We start from the raw sequence: 24,530 nt of genomic DNA on the forward strand, positions 1-24,530 counted from the left end.
CAGCATATGTTGCTTGCAGTACAAGCCCCAGATTTTTCTGTTGTGTGATATTTTACCTGGTGATGCCAGCATGTAAGTCGGGTTTTAATGTGTTTACATATTCACAAAGGATTTAAAATTGTGCCTGTTGCTGTTGTATGTCTATTTCATACACATGGTTTCCATGGTTTAAGCTCTTCGTATCTGGTATCACTGTATCCATAGCTTCTTTTTCAGATACGTACGTGAGCTCACATCATTGTTAACTGGTGGTTTGTAAATAGAAGATTACTTGTGTGCAGACTTTACTTTTTGCACAATTTGAACTAATTTTAGTGCAAGTGCACTTTGACAGTGTTTGTAATGAATGTGTGTGTTTTAATTAAACTCCATTCAGTAATTCTCCCACATTTACATTAGATCAACTAGTGTGTACATGCATATATATATAACAACAGAGAGAGAAAGAAAAAAACTGTCCTGAATTTGCATTACAGTCAACTCACCCTGTTCCAGAACATGTTGGTGGAGTTACGCCCACAGTTTTGGTAATGCTCCTGGCAGCAACGGTCAGGAACTACTTTCTCTTTCAGGGCCTCATGCCAGTCCGTGTATGCTATCACACCGCAGCACTTCCACTGTGAAACCAAACACACACACACCAATGGCAACACTTAAACAACCAGTTTAGGTTTTTTATTATCACATTAATGCTGCAGCTACAACCCCGTAAATACGTCAGCTGGATTATCTTCAGCATAACTTTCCACCATGTGATGAAACATTGATGGTAATGTTTGTAATACTCAGAGTAACGTGTGATGTGAGGCCCACCAACCTCTGCCTGGATGATGTTCCAAGCATTTCGCAGGCCTATGTTGTTTTCTGAGTTGTACAAAGACAGCCCATCCTTCAGATCCTGCTTGGCGTTCTCACTCACCTGGAGATGAAAAAGAAAGCATAAGCTTTAGAAAGAGACCTTGGTTTAAAGTAGTTGGCTCAGAAAGAGCCTTGATTTAAGTAATAACCATCATCAGGAGTTATTTAGGCTTGAGTGTTTGAGCAGTGCATTCATAATACTTTTTCTTTTTAAACTCAAACTACTTCAGTCTGTTTTTATATGGATGTTAACAATGGCTGCATTGTCCATGATTTGCAGTGAAGTGCTTTTAGATGCAAACTACAACTGTGGATTTTTTTTTCCCCATAAAATGACACATGCAGTTAACAACAACAACAACGTAAAGATACAAAGAAATGTTTGGATACCTCTTACTGGGGTCTCTGTGACTGTGGCTAACATCTGAGAGGACCATTTTTCAAAGAGTTCAGACATTTATTTCATATTATAAGCTAAATTACTCTTAATTTGCATATTTGCAGGATTTTTGTCCTTTCTTTCAGCAAAAGGCTTCTAGTTCTGTCAGACGTGTGGGCTGCCTTGCATCTTCTGGCCTTCTGATGCTACAGATTTTGGATTGTGCTTAGGTCATTGGACATTAAGCAAAACTTTCTGCTTGTGCCTCTTGAGCAAGTTTCTTTTGAGGTACAAAAAGGATCATAATCCAGTTTTAGAAGATGTCTTCAAGTCATTTATTTGATACAGATGGTGTGGTGTTTTCTTCCAGAATTTGCTGGTATTTAATGAAATCCTTTCTACCAATTTTCAGGCAAAGTGGTGCCTTTGCCGAGCACTTAACAGCTGGAGAGAGTCTTTTTTCATGAGAATCTACTCCCTTATTTATTTTTTTCTGTAAACACACTTTGCTCACTGCAACAAATAACTTGGATTTAAACTTCATTGAGCTGCAGACGTATTTCCATTCGGCTCATTTAGCTGTTTCATTCGAAAATGTTTGTTGCTGAATTTTCTACAGCATTTGCTGAAAAGGTTTTGCCTCTCTTGACTCTGCTGTGCAGGTACCATTTGTGCAGGAGCACCACTTCATAGTCTGACTCCAAATGACCAGAGGAATATTCAACAAAGTGGTGTTTTGATTAGTCATGTCAATAATCCTGCATGTTGGCCCCTTGTAAAGTTTTCTTGGCATGACAGACCTCAGCTTCACCCCATTGTTCCAGTTGATTGACATTTCTTATTTAAAAAATAAATGAAAAAAAACAAAAACCAAAACAACAAAATATGTCATTGTTTAGCTTTAACCTTATTTTGTCTCGTTAGAGACCAATTATTTTCATTTTTAGAGTGCTGGGCAGCTGCTAAGAGGAGCTTTGGGACAAGGTTTGAGATGCCAGAATCTGTATAATTTTTTTTTTTTAAATTGCATCACCTGACCTTTTCTAGCCATTGTCATATCAAGTCATTATCTCATAACTTTTTCCCTTTTTTCACCTTAAAACTATATAAAAAATCTTTTTTTAAAGATGTATAAGTAAAGCATTTCATCTTCATCTTTATGCCTTTGGGAAATCAGCTTATCTGCATCTCACTTCATCCACAGCAGATGAAACTGTTGCAAAAGTTTTGAATGCCACCGAGAGCTTTTTGTCTTGTCATCCAAAATAACGCTGCAACTGTGACTTGGACTTTTATGTGACATATGCAGATCTGACACGCTCTGCTGTGGAACATGCCCTTCCGCAGCGCTTGCAAATCATTTTCCTCTTGACTGAACCCCAACATTGTGCTCAGGGTTGTGTCATGTCTGGTGGAGATTAATATCTCATTCGATGTGTTAATGAGATACAAAATCAGAGCTTTAGCTCTCCTGCACTTTGCCGTGCCTTTGGGGATTTGCTAAGTGCCAGGAGAGATTGAGAGACTCTTCAGAAATGGGATAATTACAGCTGGAAATAAATGGCACGCACTGCCAAAACCATGTTGTACATCTTCACAGGCATCATAAGTTAAAAACTGTGATAAAAAGGAGCACATTTATTTTTGTAGTTTAATGATACAGTGAATGTGTGACTAGGCATAAATATATACATCTTTTAAAAGTGTGAACACAAGAAAAGAGGCAGCATCGTGGGTGTCAATTCCTGACAAAACAAGGTGCTTTCGGGGATTCTTTGACTTCTGTACTCAAATGAATATTAAAAAAACGATGCTATCAGCTGTTTGCTAGCTGATGAATAAATCCCTCAGTTTAAAAATGAATAACAGGCAGGAACAGGAAGGAAGCACCCAGTTCATAATGTCAGCCTAATTTCCATACATTCTTACAGATCAAAACCTTCTTTTGACCATACAGAAGACATGATAAAGCTTTAAAATGATGTTCAACAATCCATTGGAGGGAATAAAGAGCCTAAAACCCTCTTTTTCTCAGCTGCAAGGCATTCAGAATCTGTTTGCTGAATTAGACATAAAAGCTAAACAGAATTTTTACTGTGTAATTTAAATTTATTTAGAAATAAAATGCTTTAGTGAGCATTAATCATGCAAAAGCTATTTAAAGCATCATCTAAAACCTTTGAAAGAAGCTTTGTGTCATTTCAAATCACATTGTTCTTTCTCACTGTGTAACTTTACTGATGCAAAGGAGCCTCACCATATCTGTCCCTGTGCAGGAAAATGAGATGAAGAGCAACATCATCAATCTCTGCCTTGTACTTTGTTTAAATTATTTTTTCTTCCATTCCCACATGCAGCCTATATGTGATGTTGTTCACTCATTACTGACTCCTCACACTAACACAGTCACTAGAGATGCCCCCTCCCCCCTTTCTACAGTAAAAAATCATCTTCTGAATCTCCAGTAGACTCTGCACATCTACTATTTCATGTGTGGAAGTCTTTGTTACAGCTTGAAATGAAACCTAATGATCCAGATTTCCTCCTAACGAGAGGCAGACAAATGAGCTCAGAACAAAGAAGGATTTGATCATGCAACATTCTGACCCATTTTTTCTTGCAAAAGAAGCGGATAAAATCACGTTTTTTGTTGCATTAACCTATTTTTTTCTCATGAGGAAAACTAACTTCTTGACTGAGGCTCGGTGTTGCTGCTATTGGAAAGTGTTCAGACATCTAAGACCAACACCATGCTGTGCAAACACTGGACTCCTGGTAAATTTTTCCTGAAATCTGCTACAGGGCATAAATGCAATATTTCATGTGTGGCATGTTGACAAAGCCCTGAGATGCAGCTCATACTTCTCATTACATAGATAAGCTCGTGGTTTCCTCTAGGCTGACCCTCTCCACACTCTGCAACGCAGGACAGCACATTCATCACAGAAATCTAAAGTGTTCAGCTGGGCCAGCTGGGAAAACACATGAAATGGAGAAAATGTGTAAAAGTCAAGTAGATATTCATGTTGACAGGGCTGAAGAAGGAGTGAGCTTTCCATCTCTGGATGGAAAAACAAAAAGGATTAGCAGATGGTCTGTTAAAACACCTGCCTTGAAATCGGTAAGCATACACTACACTCGGCTAAACTTACCAGATGGTCAGGCGTTAGAGACATTAGCTAAACTTTACCCAAGTTTGCCAATCACATCTGATTTTAGTGCAGATGTGTTTCACACTGCAGTGTGAGGACTTCCCATCCGGTGACATGCTAACACTCGGGGGAACAGGTACACAGAGACCTGTCACTGTGCTAACACGGAGCTACGCTGAATACTCATTACCAGAGTACACGACAGAGCTGACTGTTCCACTTTTCAAAAATGTGAAAGATCTGATCTTTTCAGTGTTTCATATGCACCACATATCAACATTTTATCAGTCAGACAGCAAAGGTTAGATTTGCCACTGAGAACCGAGCCCATGGGTTTTTTTTTTTTTTTTTTTTTTTGCCTTTAATGCTGGGCAACAATCACTAGGTCACACGTTGCCTAATTACAGCAGGTTGTGTGAAAGCTCCATTTATGGTTGAAAAAAAATCACCATCTTTAATGGATTACTGTCTCTCATCAAACGTGAATTACATCTCCCCAAAACAATTACACATAATATAAAAAAAAGGAAAAATAACAACAATCAACCAGCTTTGCAGGTGGTTCAGTGAACACATTAACACTCTGAACACACTAAATGAAGTTAAGAAAAAAACAAAACAAAACAACACCATCTGTGAAATAGGGTTTCACAGATGGCCTAGAATACAATCACTTTTTTACAAATACAGCCAGATAAAACTGAGTTTTTGGTAACCTGGCATGTTTTCTGCACGCTGTGAGAACAGAGCTGGGATCTATAAGTGACCTTGGCAAGCATTTTTAAAGAATAACTAAAGCTTTGATGAAAAACATGAAGCAAGAAATGTTCGTTTTGATTAGTTTGGCAACTGAGAGCTTGGGGACTACTTCGAAAATGACACTTTAATGAGGTAACTGTGGTTAGCATCCAAGTAAAAATGGGCTAGATTACACACCCAGATGTTAGGAGGCAGCATTATAATTCAGCTAAAGCTGCTTTCTGGCCACCTGGGCCTGCTCCACAGTGTTCACCAGCTGGACGCAAACTAGTGAAGAGTTGATCAGCATGTAAGGAACTTCTTTTGCTAGGATTTACCTGCTGAGGCAGAAAACCCCCTGAGTGCTGAAAGAGAATCTAAGAAGTTAAAATGAATACTGACTCATCAAAATAATTACGTACAAAGTTGTGATATCCACTGAGAATAACAGAATGAGATGATAATTCACTTTTTTGAAAACAACTTTCTGTATTGGTGAATATATCCAGTATCCTTAAACAGACTGATGATTACTCTGGAAAACTAATGAATAGCTAATGTGATTAATGTGTCATCGCATCTTTTTGTAGAAATAAAGATGCTTGTTTGCACTGCTTTTCCTCCAAATCTGTTTAGTGAATTTCAGTTTTGTGAATGAGGAAAAAAATGGCTTTTTTGTCTTGTCAGAGCACACAGGAATTGTTGGCTATCTTCTGTCAGATGAAAGAGTATTACCTCATAATCAAATGTTTAAGAAAAAAAACTAAGCTCTGTCTTTCATCAACAGCTGCACAATTAAAAAAAATAAAATAAAAACAAAACAAAACAAAAACATATCAACAACCAAAATTTTCCTATTTCTCTTCTAATTTATCATTCTTAAAGATGGCCTGTATTCACATCCCATACATGATTGTTATTGGATCACACACTATCAGGGAACACTGGCTTTAACTGTCAAATCATTTGACTCCTGGGAAACTAAGAAGCTAACAGTATTTTACTCTTCTTTGCACGACAGTGGACGAGTGTGTCTAAAGCTCTGAAAGTGTAATAAATGATATGAAGACAAACAGAATCAGAACCAGAGATTCCCAGCAGCACATCATTTAACAGACTACTTAATTCCCTCAGTTGCTCTGCAAGCCTGTGCTGGGTAGCTTCAGGCCAGGACAGATTATAGATCCAGGGGGAAGACCCCCTCTCCTGCTCTGTAATTGGTCAGGAAAAAAAAAAAAGGATTGAACACAATTCTGCCTTTATACAATGATACACATGGCTGGACGTTTGGTTGTTAGTAAGATAAATCAGACATGTGTCTCAGCCTTTTCTGCTCGCCTAACTAGTGCTTCACAATGTAAAAGCTTCCTTCTTCATCCATGATGTCACAGTCTCTCACCTGCTCTATATTTCAGTAACACCGCTACAGTACATCACATTTTCCTTCTTATGATGCCAACTTCTGCCTTTGCCTTCTTTAGCTTTGATATCTCATTGCCCTCTTTTTCTCATCTCTGACCACCTGCTTTTCCCTTCACCCGACCTCTCATCACCTTTAGCTTTTCTTCTCTCTACATCCCCATGTACATGCTCCTGTGCTTTGAGGTTTAGCCTGCCAGGTTCCTCCTATTTTTACTTCTAATTCAGAGCTAATAAACCGTCACTGGGCGTGTTGGGCTGATGGAGGCGCAATGAGGTCACAGTGTTAAAGACGGATGGCTGTAATCTGGTTTGTGGCCCAGCCATCTGCTGTAGTCAGCTGGTTGCTAACTGCAGGGCAAGCCTTTATTATAGTACGCGCCTCTACATGGCATTTAATCAGAGAGCTTAACATCACTGGGATGTGGAGAGAGACAAGAAGTACCCATGCATACCTGGAGGCAAGACTGCTGGGTGAGGAAGATGAAAGGGAAATTCTAGAAACCTTTTACGCAGAGATAAACTGGTGAAAAATGCAGTTATAAAGGTGGAGACGGAGTGACTAAATAAAGGCTGTGAAAAAGCATGTTCCTGCAGAAAAGAAGAAAGATGCTGTATAGTATCTCCCCCACGTCTCACAGCTTGTCACACACAGAAAGATCACAGTTCACAAGGCGTCAAGTTATGACTTAAATATGACTTATTTAAAAGACTAAAATATCTATTTTGCAGGCCTGTCAATACATGTTTAAAATCTGCTATATGTCTCCTAGACTTGTTAATAAATGCCTTGTGATTAGAGGATCAAATAGAAGAAGTGAATTAGTGATTCCTCTGATCAGAGCCTGTAGCAGCGGATGAAGGGGAGCCTCACAGAGCATACAAAATCTCACTAGAAAGAAGGAAATCAAGAAGGGAAAAACACAAAAAGCAATTTCTCAAGGCTTTATGTGATGCATGCAATTTGTCCTTCATCCCATGCTGACATCCTGCCAACCCTGTCAATCTTTAACATATAATCCCACCGCGAGTTACAGCCCCACACATTTATTCCTAAACGTCTTGTTTGGATGTTGTCTTAAAACACCATTTTCAAAAATCTGTAATTTGCTGTTATGGGTCTTTTTTTTTTCAATGAAGACCAATAAAATACATTTAGCTCCTGATCCACATTATCGGGGTTTCACATCCCATTAGGTCTAAACATACTGCAATTTGGCAAGATGAGGCAAACATGAAGCGTGGTGGGTATTTATTAGAACTTGTGTGAATCTAATAGCTCTCTGTGAGCAAGACCCAGTTCTTCAGTAATGCATACTCATTTGATTTCTCATTTAAGAAATCCTCAACTCTACTTCGTTATCTTTTCCTAACATCACAGGTGATGGAGAGGCAGTGCCTTGAAGTCAAGAAGCTCTACATTTAAATTCCCCTAAAGAGATCATGATTTCTTCCCCTCTTTTTTCTCTCAAAGTTAAGCCGGTAATATTTTGGTGATAAGGCAACAGGCATATTTACCCCGACATGGTGTGCCTGTGAGACCTGATCCAAATCTATGAATGGATTGGTTGCTAAATGAATTTCTTTATCTGCCCCGAGAGACTAAGTTTGAGCAATATCCTCTGAAGAAAGAGGGAGAATTAACTCATGTCCCAAAGGCTATGAGACATAGAGGCTTGGAAAAAAAAAAAGAAATGGATCCATCAATGATGTCCTTGAAAACCAATAAAGTCTCCATCGCTTGCCCAGCACAAGTACCTGGTCGTCTCCAGCATGAAACATTTGTCCTGTGATTAGATTAAACACAGTGAAGAATCTCGTCTGATCAGGGACGTCAGTTGTATCACAGTTTTATATATCCTCATCTGTTGTGACCCCACCGACATCCAGCTGACTCGACCTCATGGGGGTCATGGGAAATGGGCCTGGCTAATTACAGGGAGCCAACTGCTGAGGATTGTGCTGCATTTACTGGCCTAACCTTTGACTGCTGTGTTAATAGAAATGAAGACATTCAAGCTCCTATCTGAGAAACGACTAAATATAAAGGAGAACATTTTTATCCCCGGAAGCAACTGGAAAATGGATAAGTTTATCACACAAACGCCTGTTATTGCTTTCTGCATTTGTGCATGTGCATGTACGTGTGTGTGTGTGTGTGTGTCAGCTTTGAGACGCTACATCCCAAGGCAGAAGTTTTCATCCTACAGTGTTGCCTCACACTCTTGGCATTATGTGCATATTCAAACCTATTTCCATAAAAAATGGGAGTGTGTGTAAAATGTAAATGAAATGTAATAATTTGTTTTCATTTACAAGGATTTGCAAATGAAATGAACAGTTTTATTCATTGCAAAATGTTGCTAATGGTTTCAGTGGGTCAAAGCCCTAACCTGGAGCGAGAGGAGTTTTACATTTGAACTCTGGTTCTTATGGAGCCATGTTGCTGTAATGTGCAACATGTGGTTTGACATTGTTTTACTCAAAGTAGGAAAACCATTCACTAAAAAGAGTTGATCTAAAGGCAGAATATTTGGATGCAATGTGTGACTATAGTGTCTGTTTAATGGATAACCTTACCCATGTAGCATTTACTGCCTAGCCTCTGGTAAGTACTTTATAATGTGAAAAACAGTCACTGAAATTTCGGTGCAGTGAAAAAGCAATCTCAGTATGCACTTACTTAAATATTTTAGTAGCTGGGATGAGAGTCAGTCTTGTTTGGTTTGATTATTGTATGTCCCGCTCTTTAGCTTAATCTTTGCACATTCGAAATTGATGGCAGCAACGTGTCTCAGCAAAGTTGGAATGAGCAATGAAAGTCTAGAAAAGTACATGGTACTAGAAAGAAACAGCTAAAGGATCATGTTGGAGCTACTTGGGATGGATATCTATGTGTAGATAAGAGAGTTTTTAGAATTAACCATGGTAACAGGTTCAGAAATCTGTGTACAATCCTGCATCTACAAAATGAGCAATTTTAAATGAGAAGATGTTGAATATCCCTTCATCTCCTGGGTCTGAATGACTTTGAATTTTAACTTTTTAACTTTTTATTTAAACTTCCTTTCAGAGTTCACAGAGAAATGTGTTTATAACGTGATATGGAGCAGGTTTAAAACCTGGATCAGACATTTTCTGTAACAAGTACATTTTTTGTGATTTGCTTATTGCAACGTTTTAAATAGGAATTTAAATAAAAAACAAAAACATTAAATATTTAGCCCTATCAGCTACAGTACATCATATCTTCAAAAGATTCAGGAAAACTGGATGCATCTCTTTGCACCAATGGACAAGGTCAAAAATCAATATTAGATGCCAGGTATCTTCAGGCCCTTCGGCATCACTGTATTACTGAATTATAAACAGTGATGATTATGTCATGGAAATCATTGCATGGGCTCAGGAACACTTGCAGAAATGTCTGTAAACACAGTTCTTCATGTCATCAACACATGCAGGTCAAAGCTCTATCACACCAAAGAGAAGCTGCATGTGAACATAATCAGATGTTGGCATCTTCTCTGGAACAAAGCTCGTTTAAAATGGACTGATGCAAAGGGAACAGCCCGTCTGTGGCCAAACCAATCAAAATGTAAAATTCTCAATGGAAACAATGGACAGACTATGTACTACGATGATCAGCGTAGAGTTGGAACTGGCAACTTAAACATCTGGAAAGAGGCCACTGATGCTTTTTAAAGTAACATCTGTTCCTATCCAGACAGTAACATGGCTTCATAGTAGAAGAGTACAGATGCTGGATCAGTCCAGACCTTTTACCAACTGGAGAAATCTGACACATCATGAAAAGCAAACTACAACAAAAGGACAAAACTCCTCTTCAAATGGCACTGAAGCCGCTCTCCTCAGGTTCCAGATGTTTACATACAGTTTTTAATTAAAGAGGGGATGCTACACAGTAGTAAACATGCCACCATCTTAACTTGTGTGTGATGTTGCTCCCATCAAATTATGAATAAGCTAATAAATTTCATGAAACAGTAAATTCTCATTTCAGCAACATGTTCTTTTATAAATAAAATATTAGATTATGAGATTTGCAAATCATTGCATTCAGTTTTTACACAGTATCCCAGATCTTTGGAATTAGGGTCATATTTACTTTTGCTGCATTTGCACTTTTGAGCTTGTCTTTGCCTTTTCCGCTGCTGAACTGTGTCGTTTTTTTTTAGTGAAGTATAACCTTGAATATCCCATCCATCCAGTATTGGTTTTTGGTCTTTTCTCTTGAGTACAGGGATTCGTCCGGATTCTCTAAATTCCTGTCTGCCTCCTTCGGCCTCCTCTCCTTGTGGAAGTCTTTTTTCACTCTGTTATTGATGTGCTGACAGGTGACCTAATTAGCTATCAGATGTTCCACTATGTTTGCCTTTTCCAGTCTTTATAACAAGGATAATATTTAAAATGCACATACAATTAAAAAATAGAATTTATGTATTTTTATTACTTTAAAACATAATAAAAAAGGAATAAATCATTGCATTCTAATCTTTACTTTCATCTTATGCAGGGTTAAAAATTTGACCTCATCAAGGAAGTGATATTGGACTAAACAGCAACAGACATGATGCATTAAAATAAGACACAAGACTAAAAACCAAATTGACTTACCTTATCTGAGTACACAAAGAACAGGATGAGCAATATCAGCTCCGCCAAAAGGATTATCAGCAGTACAATGAAGAACTGTCGAAAAAATGGAAAGAAAGTCTTTTTTTAAACTGTTGCTCTGGCAACCTGATTGGTTAAAGTAATAATTGGACATTTTCAGAAACAGATATGACCCATTTCTGAGCTACAGAACGGCTGCAGCCCACTGGATTAGCTCAGAGCTAAAACAGAAAACAGGAAACGGTTCCTCTAAATTTTTCCTTTCAGAATCCCATAAAACTCATTAACCCAAAAATTTTGTCTTGTTCGCTGAATCTGTGCAAAACCCAAACTGTGAAAGGGACACGTTGTCGTTATATGGGGGTATATGCTGGACTGGAGTCTCAAATTCATGTCTGGCAACCTCATCAACTGTGACATGAAGATTCCAGGAGCTTTCATTAAATGCCAAAAATAACCAGAACCTCCAATAAATAACATATTATGTATTAATCAGTGAACCTTTGAAGAGATGAAGGTGAAAACTACCCATTTTCCCTAATTTACAATCGTTTACTAAGCTAAACTGATATTGATCTGTGAAGAAAAAAAGGGGGAATTTGATTGCTGGAGGGTTTGTAAACGGATGAGAGTAGGGAAGGAGGGGTTAACAATTCCTGAGATTAATCTCTAACACAGCCTTGCATCTCAGACAGCTGCTCCTCTTCTTTTCCTACTTGACTCCACAGCTTGATATTTACCAGCCTCTTCTGTGCAGCACAGGAGGCAAGCAAACCTAGATTTCAGAAAACCCCATTTATTCCAGACTCATTTGGGAGGGAGGGGTAAGCTATTTTTTTCATGCCTTGGCCCAGATGAAATAGTAACAACAGTCTGTTGTTGTGCGAGTATCTGGGTTTCCAATTTAGCGCTTTCACAACACTGCTCCTTCAACACTGAAAGAGCAGTTTCTACGGACATCTGAGGAGCTTTGATGGCTTTGTTTCTGAATATTCACACACATTATCAGCTTTCTGAATGTATATGCTCATATTCTGCCAAATCATACATTTAAGGTTTTGAATAATTGTACTCTTAGATATATATTTTTATTATTTGTTCCTGAAAACAGTTTTGTGAATAGAAAAAGAATGCGTAGAGAAAAAATTATGTCACAGCTTTGAATATTTCTAATCCAAATCTAAGAACTGATTCCAGAGTAACTTCTGAGATAATATGTCAAGCTATATGCTTAGATCTGTTTACTTACTCAGACGTGACACATGATGCTTCCTAGACATCACTGCAATAAATAGATTCAGCACAGTCAAATATGGTTCGCTAATGCCTCATAAGAAACATCAAAGCTTTTTTATTTTCTATTTTTCATTTTCATCCTCTCCTCTTCCTCCCTGCTTTCCACTCTCGTCCTCTCTTTGCCTGAGAGTTGTTAAGCAGGTGAAGGAAGCCATGTCTAACACAGAAGATTTGGAGGAGCTTTTGACTGATGCAAGAGCTTCAAGGGATTGAGTTGTTTGGGATGTTAAGTACTCAGAGCCCCAACTCCACTCCTCATTTAAAGTTTCTATAAGTTTTCTTTCTTTCTGCAGCGGATTCACACAAACCTCATTCCATTGGATGAACTTTCATAATTAACTTGTGCCTAAGATTAAAAAACTTGTACAACTTCAGGTAAACAGTTCAACATCAAGACAGCGCAGTCTTTGCAATGAATAATAGAACATTCTTAATTATTCAGCACATAAATATCAAGTGCCTTTTAGGATGTTATGTACATACAGAAGAATAATTTACCTACAATTCCTTTTCTAAATTGCCTCCTGATTGACAGTCCTTTCACTGAGCTGCAACCAAAAGGCTTGGAAATGACATGCACTGGGTTAATCCCATTGTTCAGCTCCAATTAAATTTTACAGACTTACTGAACTCTTCCTGTCACTCACTGAATGTTCTTCAGCTGAGATTCTGGCACATAGAGTTGCATCAATTTCAATATTTGAATCTTTTTTATTTAAGTGAAAACAAATACGATTTTGCAGAAAAAAGAAATCAACAGAGCCTCAGCGATTGCACATTATTTCAAGGGCTTTACCAGCCCTCTGGATCACTTTACTGGAAATCTGTGGGAAAACCTTCAACCAGCTGCACATGCAAGGGACAAGTTAGTGGACAGGTGAAACATATTCATAGCTGTCAATAAAAAACCATTTCAATCTAAAATATAAAGGATTGCTACAGCAAGTATTAGCTCAGGATGCTGTAGGTTTGTCTTTAAGGAGGTAATTTAGGATTACACCTTGTTTTACTGTGTTAAACCATTTCATACAGTAAGAGTGTGCAAACTTCTCCACTACAGAGTACAACGCTTCTAAACGGCCTGAAAGGAATGCTTGAAATCCTGCATTTTTATCTGGTATTTGTTTGGATCATTAAGTGTGACATTTTCACAATGGCCGTCTAGAAGCTAATTTGGCATGACCTCAAACAAAGCTAGCTGGAATGAGCCAGCTGCTGCTAACGAAAATGTCTCAGCTATGAGAAAAAACACAACACATGTTGTGTCGTTGGCTGCTGGAGCAAACATAAGAGCCTGTATGAGGAACAGTAAAGACACGGTGGATTACTTTCATTTTTAATGGCAAGGCCCACATAATAATAGGAAAATCCCATTATGGTTAGTGTTGGCACTGTTAACTAATGTGGCTGCCGCTTCTCTTTGTCTTACTGTGCTCAGTAAGGACTATAATATTATAAAATCTGGAGTAAACTACAAAAAGACATCACCTGTGACGCTTTCACATGCCAGGCCACCTACCAGGCCAGTGCAGGTATCCAAAGCTTGAATTTCATTTAATTGAATTTTTACTTTATTAATCCTAATTGTGAAATTCGGCTCTAAATTTGAACCATCTATTCGGAGCATTAGGGCAGGAATTCAAACCCGGGTTCTCCAGACCTAAGTCCATCTCAGTAACAACCAGGCTAACACCCCTGTACGATATAATAAAATTAAATAAATCTGAACTTGTGTCATCATTCATAGTTAGCTCACATATACCTGATTCATTAAAGTGTTTATTTAAAGGATTTGGTCATAAATAGACAAAAACAAAAACAAAAAACTACCTGTATTTGGTGACAGATGTCAAAACCTGCATCAGTGAAACCAAATGGTAAAACTATGTTGCAAAATATCCAGCAGTAATAGTAAGTGTGACTTTACAAAGAGGAACTGATGTGCTATGTGCAAACATAGTATATTTTTTATTATTATCCTTAGTTATTAATTAAAACAAGGGTAAGTGAAAATATATGCTAATAATAGTCAAAATGGAGATAACACTACGGAGTATTCCAAAGCTAATGCGAAGAAAACTGGGTTAATAATGGTTTACTGTTAGGCTAATTACTTAAATCTAAATAATTTCATAATGACCCTAACTAGCCCACGTGGATACTTTGTCCAACAATCGTATATTACTCCAGTTTTTTAGTACACACAGTAAAATCTAATTTATGTAGAGATGAGAGATTTATAATAAGCTTTTATATCAACTTATTATAATATCAAAATTGAGTAGAAAGTTGTCAATAATTCTATTTATAACTGTATGCTGTCAGTTATTGAATCACCAGGGGCATCTCCTGTTGACCAGCTGGTTTCACAGGGTTCATCTGAACGGCTGAGGGTCATTTCTGACTTTGTCAGACCGATGCTGGATCCAAACTCTTGAAAAGTATTTTTAATAAAGTGCATGACCATTTCCAAAATGGTTTCCACAGAAAACTTACCAGATTATTCATTGGAGCACATCCTTAGGTGCTTGAAAAACACCACGTACCATGAAGATGCTTTTTGCTACTATTTATAGATTAAAATTTTTGCTACGTAACATGACAGACTGTCTCCGTAAATCATTTCAGTGAGTAGATGTTAGGAAAGAGCTTCAGTGTGTGCATGTGTGAGGCGTGGTAAGGATATCTAGGTTCAACTTACGCTCAGAAGCAGGCACTTGTTCTCCTTGATGGCACCCAGGCAACCAAGAAAGCCTGTTACCATGACGATTGCGCCAATGGCGATGACCATGTTGGCAGCTGACAGTGAAGGGAATGAGGGTGAGAAGGTGGCAAAGCTACCCTGTGACACAGAGAGCCAGATTCCCACGCCAAGCAGCCCACAGCCACATAACTGCAAGGTGAAAAACATGACAGACAACAAGGTGAGAAAACAGATGAGTAGCTACCCTTTCAGTGTGAGCCGCAGAAATTATTCACAGCCAAAAGATTCATTTTTAGCTCTTCCCTGGCTGCTGTGGTCATAGTGATATTCCTCTGAGGAGGAAGGTTGTCTTTAAATTTAAATGAAAATGGTGCATAAGCCTCGGTTTCTTTCTGGTTGCTAGAGGCCCACACAGTCACCAAACACTACTACAAAAACAAGAAGGTTTACACTAATTACTGCCATGATAAGCCAATAACAGCTCTGCAAGAGATTAGTGCAAAAAATTGGACTTGGCCCTAGTTGGTTTGAACATTTCAGCTGATTACATTAAATCCAGAACAAACAGAGATGTAATTACTCCCAACCTCTACAAGGCAAACATCCAAGCTTTTCAAAACCACCTGCATTATTTTTTAACTTCACCTAGATGGAGCAACCGTCTAATCTCCCCCTGTCAGACACATGCTGATGTGTGTAGGGTCTGCAAAGCGTACGTTAATACAAGATACAAGGCTGGGTTTCTGGAATGCTTTGACTTCTAGAGTGGAGTGTCCTGCCTGCTGATGTGTTGGTCTATTAATCAAACATAAGACTCATGCAGCACGAACACCACTTGGTGAAATATAGACAACGAGCTAAGCGGTGACATTTTTGTGAGCATATATTAGAATAAAAAATTCCAGGCAAACTTGCCATTAATAAAAAAATACATCCCAAATTTGATGAAATATTGAAAGAGACCATGGCGAATTATTGTGCCACCATCCTTTCGCACTTCTTTCCCCTCTTTATTTTCAGTCCTTGCACCACTGCACCAGAACACTTTAATACCCGTCAGCAATATGTACAGAAAACCTGCTGCGCATGCAAACAAACACACGCTGAGGCACACAGTCATATACAGCATCCAGACACATCATCAGGTAGGAATTATAGAGAAATATGGCTTTGATTTCTGTTATTTTCCTTTCTTTTTAAAGAGAATTGTGAATCCGCCACACACAGTTAATTTCTACATTTAAAAAGCTGACAAAGTTTAACTGTCAGATAGCATCTAAGTCTACTGAACTAAGACGTATCTCTCAGTGGTGTTAGGTGGGTTGGCTGCTGGCTTTGTGAAGAGGTGATAGATACTTAAAGCCTAATGAGTCCTACAAAATCTGTAGATACATATAAAAAGAGTCCTATCTCAAGTGTCAGATGAGCTCATTCTCACATCATAAACTTTGAGCTATAGAAGTTTGACTTTGTGCTGGCTGACCTCAAAGGATGAGTGTTTTGGTGCATAGATAACAGCACACCCAGGAGGATGGTTGAAACATTTGCCCTCACAAAGGCAAGGAAACTTACTAGATTTTTTCTGTTATTTTGTTAAAGATTGTAGAGTGTGCTCTAAAAAGGTCTGCTATCAAGATTAAAGGTAAAGACTATGACTAGCTGATTAAAAAAAACATTATTTGGTCACATTCAGATTACACGAGTCACATTGGAGTTCCCCATGTATAAGAATGAGTGGTCTGAGAGAGACTGTCCTGAACATGACAGAGAGAAAGATGCATTGGTGTTCACTGAGACTTTCAATCATTTAAATTCTGAATAATTCAGAGGCTGCTGAATGCATTGGGCGGTACCTGCAAGGCCTTTATTCTTCCCTGATTAAAAACATGAGAATGAAAACGTCAATTGAAAATGTTGGTAAAGGTCATGTCCTTATGAAGAGTGCCCAATATACAGAATGACGGCTGATGCTATCCAGAAGGCCAGATTATATAGCGTGAGTTGGGGTTTAAAGAAGCAGAGGACTAATAGTAAGTTTAAGAGGTCAGGTAGATAAAGTGGATTTACAGATATTAAGGGAGAGTCCAGGTGGGGAGGGATACAGTGCCTTCCCTTAATTGTGTTTAATGCCAGGTTGAAGGAGCTCATCCAAGTGTGTCAGTCTGTTTTAAGCGACCTCAAAGCCACCCAGCCCCCCTCAATCTGTCTGATCCGAGCCTATAAGGAGTATCGTCTAATCTCTGCCCTGCTTCTACTACTAATACTACTAAACACCACATAGCACCACAGGGGAAACCTCCCCTACAGGCTCTGATCTTGTCCCTTATCTGACCTTGGCAATATATCTGAGATTGAGGACCTTATCTTATGTTAATTGAGGAAGGCTCATGTTTTGATAGCCCATCTGCAGAGAAGGATCAAGGAATCCCCAAATACTGAAAAGGGCTTGAGAATAGTGAGAGAGGAAGCTTAGTTAAAGGCAAACACTGCTAAAGTGAAACATCAATGAGCAGAGGGTGCAGGGTTATGATGAAGGCTTGGGTCTGAGGAATAGATTTGACTAATATAGTTTATGCAATAACATTTTAATGGACTTGTAAATTTGACATAAGATCTGCAAACCACTCAATAAAATGCCCCATATTACTATTAACCTAACCCTTTTACAGCAGACCAGTGTGTCCCTATCTGCTTATTTAACCAGTAAGCACACTACAACACATTATCCAACCAGTGTGACTTTTCATGAATTATTTGCACAGTTATAAATAACCTCCCCGGATGCCCAGAGCTTCTTTGCAGTCACTGTCGTCGTGGTCCTATTATGCTTCTTCGTAGATTGCACGCTTATTAATGAGCAACCAGAGCTGACACATGAAGGCTTTCCAAGTCCATTATAGTTTTAACACATTTTAGGGATGGATAAAGTTTTTTAGGACTCTGGTTTTTTCAGTGTCTTTCTTGTTTAGTTATTGGAAAGTGATGTCAAAACACATCAACTGCTTTGCCTTGATGTTCTGTTTTACAGCATTCCTGTGCATACGTGCAGTAAAAGAGATTCTTCTTTCCTTCTTATTTCCCACTCCGATGGCTACTTTCATGATTGAGACTTGACAAGTACATAACACAGAGCTGTGATATGGAAAATAATCCTTCTAGGAATAATAATACAGCTGATCTTAACATCGGTTTGGGAAGTTAGCAGCACAAGAAAATGGGCAAATTTAATTGTTCTTGATATGGAGTCACTGCACATTAATGGAGAGAATGTAGAACCTTTGTACAAGCTGGGTAATATTTTGACATATTTCTTTGGCCAGACAACATCTAAATGTCAGTAGTGGGAAATTGGTGAAAAGCCAGGCAGAGAGGAGAGCAGAGTACAACAACATTAAGTATGTGTTGAAGGAAACAGGAAGATATGAGATGTGATTGTCAAGCTGGATGAGCGTGTCCTGCTGTTCAGAATATAACGAGTTTTTGGGTTAAAATAATTGCAATAATACTGTGTGAAACAACTGTGTGGTGACTTCCCAAACAGAAAGGTGATGTGAAAGAGGTCAACCACTGGCTGTGAAAGAAGAGAGATTGAAAACACACACACACACCAAAAAAAACAAAAACAAAAAAACACGAGCTGTGTGTAAGGGAGAGACTAAGCTCAGAGGGGAAGATAAAGAATAAAGTAGAGGCTGACCCCCTCATCTGAGTAGCTGGCTTGGAAAATGATCAGTTGCTGCGGTGACTGGCTCACTGACATGGAGCCACCCACCGCAGGACCCACTTCAATCTCCCCCACCCGAAGGGGGTCTGGGTGTGCAGGCAGAACACTGGAAGACATTTCACACACTGATCACTCAGAGAGGTCGCGACCTGTTGTATAGAATGGCTGCTTCTGTCAAATTACCTGCATCCTCTGTGACTCCTCTCATCACAAGAACTCAATGACCCAGTCAATGAGTTTGTGAAGTTTTAAAGAGCAAGTGTATGTGGGCACTGAGATTGTGTGTCAAAACCTCTTAATTTAGTTTAGTCAAAGCATTGCCACCAAAATTACACAATAGGCCAATAAAAATAGTCTTTTACAAGGAGTAGATGCTTGTACAGTACCTCAGGAAGAAAGACAGCAATAAGCCACAACATCATAACCATTAAAAGGTGAAGTGAGTTATGTTGATTACCATTCTGCTGGGAAACCTTGGATCCTGCCATTAATGTGTGCTGCACAGTGGCGACCACTGTGTGTCTAAACAACAATGCACACAATGACCTTCAGTGACAACAGCATTCTGTAGTGGTAGCTGGTTTCCCCTCAGAGACAATGAACCACAAACACATTGCAAAATCGACTCAGGGATGACTCAAAGAGCACCCACCCCTAATTTGTCCAGATTCCAGTCTGATCAAACACCAGTCGATTCATAGAGGCTCGTCCCTGCAGGACTCCAAGGATCCGCTACCAATATCCTGGTACCAGATACCAGAGGAAACCCCCAGAGGTCCAGCATCCATGCTCTGACAGGTCAGAGCCATTTTGCAAGCAAACATGAGATTAGGCCTGTGCTGAAGATGAACCACTGCTGGTAACTGGAAAGCTCTTCAATCATAATATCATAATAAACCGTAAAATTAGAGGGAATGCCTACAAGAGAGCAAAGCAGCAGGTCGGGGCATTTTATAACCCCCTCTGCCCTTTACTGCAACTCCATCTTTATTTCTACTGGAAATAAAATGAAATCTTGAATCACATAAAATCTTCTGCTCTTCCCAGCATTGATTTTGCAGGAAAGGGAAGAAAGCAAAAAGGAGATTTTTCAGTTTTTCACAAGAACTTGCAAACCAGTGATTCATGTTAAAAAATAGGAGCTATGCCAGTTGGAAGATAACAAACACAGCAAAGCAACTGGAAACATCAAAAAGGTGTAAAAATGCACAAATCTAAAGACAGACTATTTGTGTTTTCCAGCCCACAAGTAAAAAGGGTCTTCTTTGAAGCATGCAGAGAGCAAAAAAGAAGTCACTTAAATGACGTTTCAGACAGGCCATTTATGTGTTTTTGTGAGAGAGGGTTCTTATGTTAGAACTTCTTCCAGATAAACAAGTATTTCTACTGTATTTATCCTATGGTTGCCTCACAGAAGCCTTTGTGATGGTGAAATACATTTATTTTTTACTGTATAGATTGTTTTTTTTTAGGGTACCATGCTCTTCTAAAAAATTAAAACCCTTTAAACTAATAAAACCCTGTAAACTATTTAAGTTACGCTTTACTGTACAGCAGCTAAATTACAAGTAATTAGCATTTCAAACATAGATGCTGCACGCAGATAAAAATACTTCCTTATTGTATCAGTAAAATTCAACAGGCATTTTAAATGTAGTAACCAGTTGTGGACACTGCAACCTACTGAGCATGCAGACAGTAAAAAGTGATGCTGATCATCAATGTACTCTTAATGGCTATAAGTAAAATCTTAGATTCCATCATCAAAGTGGGTCAAACAATATTCAGGTGAATGGAAAACTTCAGGCAAATGTGGCTTCTTTATATAGTGAATGCACAGCGACGTCATAAATACAGAGTTATAGGGGAAACTGCCATTTTGGGTGTACCCGCTGTCTGTTCAGCAGTGGCTCGTGTCTTTTCTGACAAGTATTTCTACTGGTAGAGAAAGCCGTGGTGATATTACATGTGCATTCTCATTAAGGCTTGCGTCTTCTACTAGACTGCATCCTTTTACACAATATTTCTCCTGATCATGGAAGAAAAACTAAGTCATTAGGTACATGGAATTTTCCAGTGTAAGTCAACATCTCCTGTCCTGGGGCTTCCTAGGGGCATCCTAGTGATTACTCAGTGAATACTATACAGCTGATGTGAGTTGTATAACAAGTAAATTATTCACAGGGGCTGTGATGATGGCTGAGGGGCTCTCAGACTCAAAATTAACACTGCATGAATTCAAAGGACTGAGACAGATGTGGAGAGTAAGATTAAAAAGTTATATCTGCCCGGTTAAAGTTTTATTCACCAGTCCCGGCGGATTCACACAAAATACACAAAATACAACATTGCCAAGAAAATCATGCTGCCTTGCCAGCTGAATTACCAGAGAGCATGCTGCTTTGTCTGAACGTGCATCCTTTAGTTTCGTGACGGTGAGCTTTTATGGGTTTAATTTTATATTGTTCATTTCTCAGCTGAGTTCGAGCATCAATCAAGACACATTTCTGTGCAGTTCAATTAGTTTCACCTTCTGTGCTTTGACATGTTTCAGCATGGGAGGAGTCCCAACTATCCATCACATTTTACCATTCAGAATGGTGCAATGCTGCAATGGTTGTGGTTGGATAGCATGGATGGGCACATTGATATTTGGGCCCAGATGACCCTCTTTAGCGGTCTTCAGTGATGCACCTGTCAATGATGCAGGGTTTGGCATGTCTCCCTTCTTCCTCTCTTTCTCTCTCCTGAGATGAGCTGAAAGGCCCATTCACTGCAAAGTGACTCTAAATCAATCGTGCCAGGAAGGATTAAAGACAGACAAGGCTTTCTGTGCCTGTCGAGAGCTATCCCTGCTTTCGGCACAGACACATCCATGCACTTTCACACCTGACAACAGCTTCTACCCTCAGAAGACAAGACGCAAAAAAGAAAGAAAGCTGGGACAATGGTAGAAGAAAGGCTATTAGACACCCCTGACTAATTCTGCTGTTAGATCTCTAACATCCCAACAAGACTATTCAATCAGCCTAAGAACCCATAGGCACTTCAATTATGCATTGAGAACAAGTAGGGAAGCACCAGGAAGGGGAGAGTCATGCCATGATTGTAGCCAGAGAGCGAGACAGCTTTGCTTGCCACAGTAGGTCAGAAAGACTCAGAGGGATACACTGAAAAACAGGGCATGCAAGCCAAGTACGGACTACAAAGCACAGAGCCAAAGAGCAAAGCCCTGGTCCAAAATACAGACAGACACTGCCACAGGAGAGAAAAGCTTCTTTACTTGTTCATGGTGCAGATGTGGGGTGGCTGTTGGGATGCAGCTGCACTAGTCTTACTGCTGCAGTATCTCTTCCAAGTCAACTCAAAACCAACGCATAAAGACCCAGTGTATTTAGTTCTTGAAGGACCATAAAATCACAGCGATGTTCAAATGAGAACAATGAGACCTAAATACATAAATGGAGCAAGTAACGGCAGTATACACTGCTCATGCAAGGCGCTAATTAAATGTGAATTTTGCTGCTTGTTGTAGACATCAAAGGTGCTTATGAAGATATCTTATGAGGCATTTGTGTACAATAAAAAGTAAACACGTTAGAAAAATAAAGATCAATTTATGTGAAGGCTGAGCGTTTTTATGAGTGCCTGTTTATGTCCACATAAACTGGCTTGCCTGTGGAGGCACCCAAACACTTGGCTCATATAAATATCTTACTTTGTTCTGCCAGTGCAGCCATGCCAAAAATCCTGAGAGTCAGGCAGACGGTTGGACAATCTCCTATTGACTTTTAGTGGTTGAAGGGCTTAATGAGTGTGCTGGCTCAGCACAGGTAGAGCATGGCCAGAGCCTTGTGTATCATACAGTTTCAACACTCAACCTGTTTCCCACAGTACCTGAAGCAGAAGACCAAAGGGCCCTTAGAAACTAGAAATCCCTAATGGACCACATAGGAAGTACCAGTCAAACACAAAGCCAGAAAGCTACCATCAGCACAATTCTCTGCCCTTTTTCACCCCTTGTAACATCTAAATGAGGCCAGTGCAGGGCAACAGCTTCTATGAACGTATACTATCTGCTAGAAAAGGGTTAGTTGTGCGTGTGATTAGTACTATGGACTGTATATGCAAGAAGGATAGCAACCCGTGGTGTAGACTGCCATTTTGGAGAATCTGGTTCAGCATTTAACCATAATGTTGGATTTATGTTGGAAGAAGTAACATACAAGAGATGGATCTAAGAATCTAAGAAGGACATTATGCACATCAATTTAGTAATTTACCTGTCACCCAAAGTGATTACTCATAATAATGCATAATTATAAGCTATAGAAAAGTTCACTTCTCATACAAAAAGAGACAAAAACTAGACTGTGAACATGTTTTCTGCTGTAAAGTCGGACATTTCTTGGGTCTACGGGGGCTGACTCGCTTTTGAAACAAACCTCGAGTGACCCTTCAAGGAACTGTGGTTTTTGGCGCTTCATGTTCACACTCAGAAGTTGATGCTTATTGTGCATACATCTTTGCATTTGAGCTCTCATTTAATAACCACAAAGGAAACAACAGCCTCCTAGAATAACATAGGCAGATGTTGTTTTTCCTAAAAGGCACAGGGACTTTGAAGGATAATCTGAGGTGACCTTGCTGGCTATGATACTGCCTAAAGAGCTAAATATGTCATTACAAATCTATCTTGTGTGTCTGACAATTGCTCAGAATAAATAAGGTGAAAACTAGCCCTGGGATTCCTCCCTGGAAATGATAGAAACATAGTTATACAGGAGCTCATAGTTATAGTTTTATCTACTGGGCCAGATGACCTGACCTTGTGCAAAGATGGCTGCTGGGTTTACTGTGAGTGGTTAAAGGAGAAAGGTGATTCAAAGTGTACATGAGTGCATGGAGACGTTTGTGTATTACAGGGTTTATTATTTCATTTCACACCACACAGTGGGCGAGTAGCCTTGCTGCAGGGATGGTCTGCACACTGGACACTCAACCAAGGTCTGACCTGCTGCTGCTGGAAAACAACATCCATTAGAGACACTGGTGCAAGCACATGGCCAACATTTCCCCACAGAGTGATGGAGACTTTTCCCATTTCCCCTGTGAACACAGAGGATTTCCAACTGATAATACATTGAACCCAAAACAAATACAAGGGGGTGATGTAAAGGCAAGAGCTTTTTGTGCAAAAATATAATGAGTCTATTCACTATTTTGCGCCTTCAGATGATTTACAGAGAGATGGAACAAATTTTATAACAAATGCACAAAAGTAAAATTGTAAACATCTAAGCATATGTTTATTCCTGGAGCAGCGGTGCTGTGAATGGTAACACGTTTGTTATGTAATGCAAGGCATTATGCATCCCTGGAGGGACAGAGGGAAGATGAAGATGCAAAATATGCACATCCGCTTAAGTGAAAACCAGAGCAGCATTTGGATGCTTATTGAGAAGAAAGAATATTTAGAGTGAAAGACATATAATCAATAGCCATTCAGCATGCCTTGCCACAGGGAAAATGATTTCCCTGCCATTATTCAGGACTTTTTAAATACACTTTTCTACTTATATAGTAAATTATTCATCAGAGCTCAGAAGAGACAGCTATGGC

The 24,530-nt window shown here is 39.2% G+C and overlaps 1 protein-coding gene across 3 annotated transcripts in view; it reads right to left on the reverse strand.

Moving 5' to 3' along the window:
- The window catches only part of tspan9a (tetraspanin 9a), a 191,788-nt gene that overhangs the window by 13,281 nt on the left and 153,977 nt on the right, over positions 1-24,530 (reverse strand). For all 3 annotated transcript variants that reach the window (XM_041997562.1, XM_041997561.1, XM_041997560.1), the window contains 4 exons: positions 15,182-15,373; positions 11,185-11,259; positions 818-919; positions 486-617 (listed from right to left, as the gene is read on the reverse strand). In XM_041997562.1, coding sequence (XP_041853496.1) covers positions 486-617; positions 818-919; positions 11,185-11,259; positions 15,182-15,373 — 501 coding nt within the window. The remainder of the gene's footprint in view (positions 1-485; positions 618-817; positions 920-11,184; positions 11,260-15,181; positions 15,374-24,530) is intronic.

The sequence above is a fragment of the Melanotaenia boesemani genome, chromosome 10 (genome assembly GCF_017639745.1).
Source record: "Melanotaenia boesemani isolate fMelBoe1 chromosome 10, fMelBoe1.pri, whole genome shotgun sequence".
Classification (NCBI taxonomy): Eukaryota; Metazoa; Chordata; class Actinopteri; order Atheriniformes; family Melanotaeniidae; genus Melanotaenia; species Melanotaenia boesemani.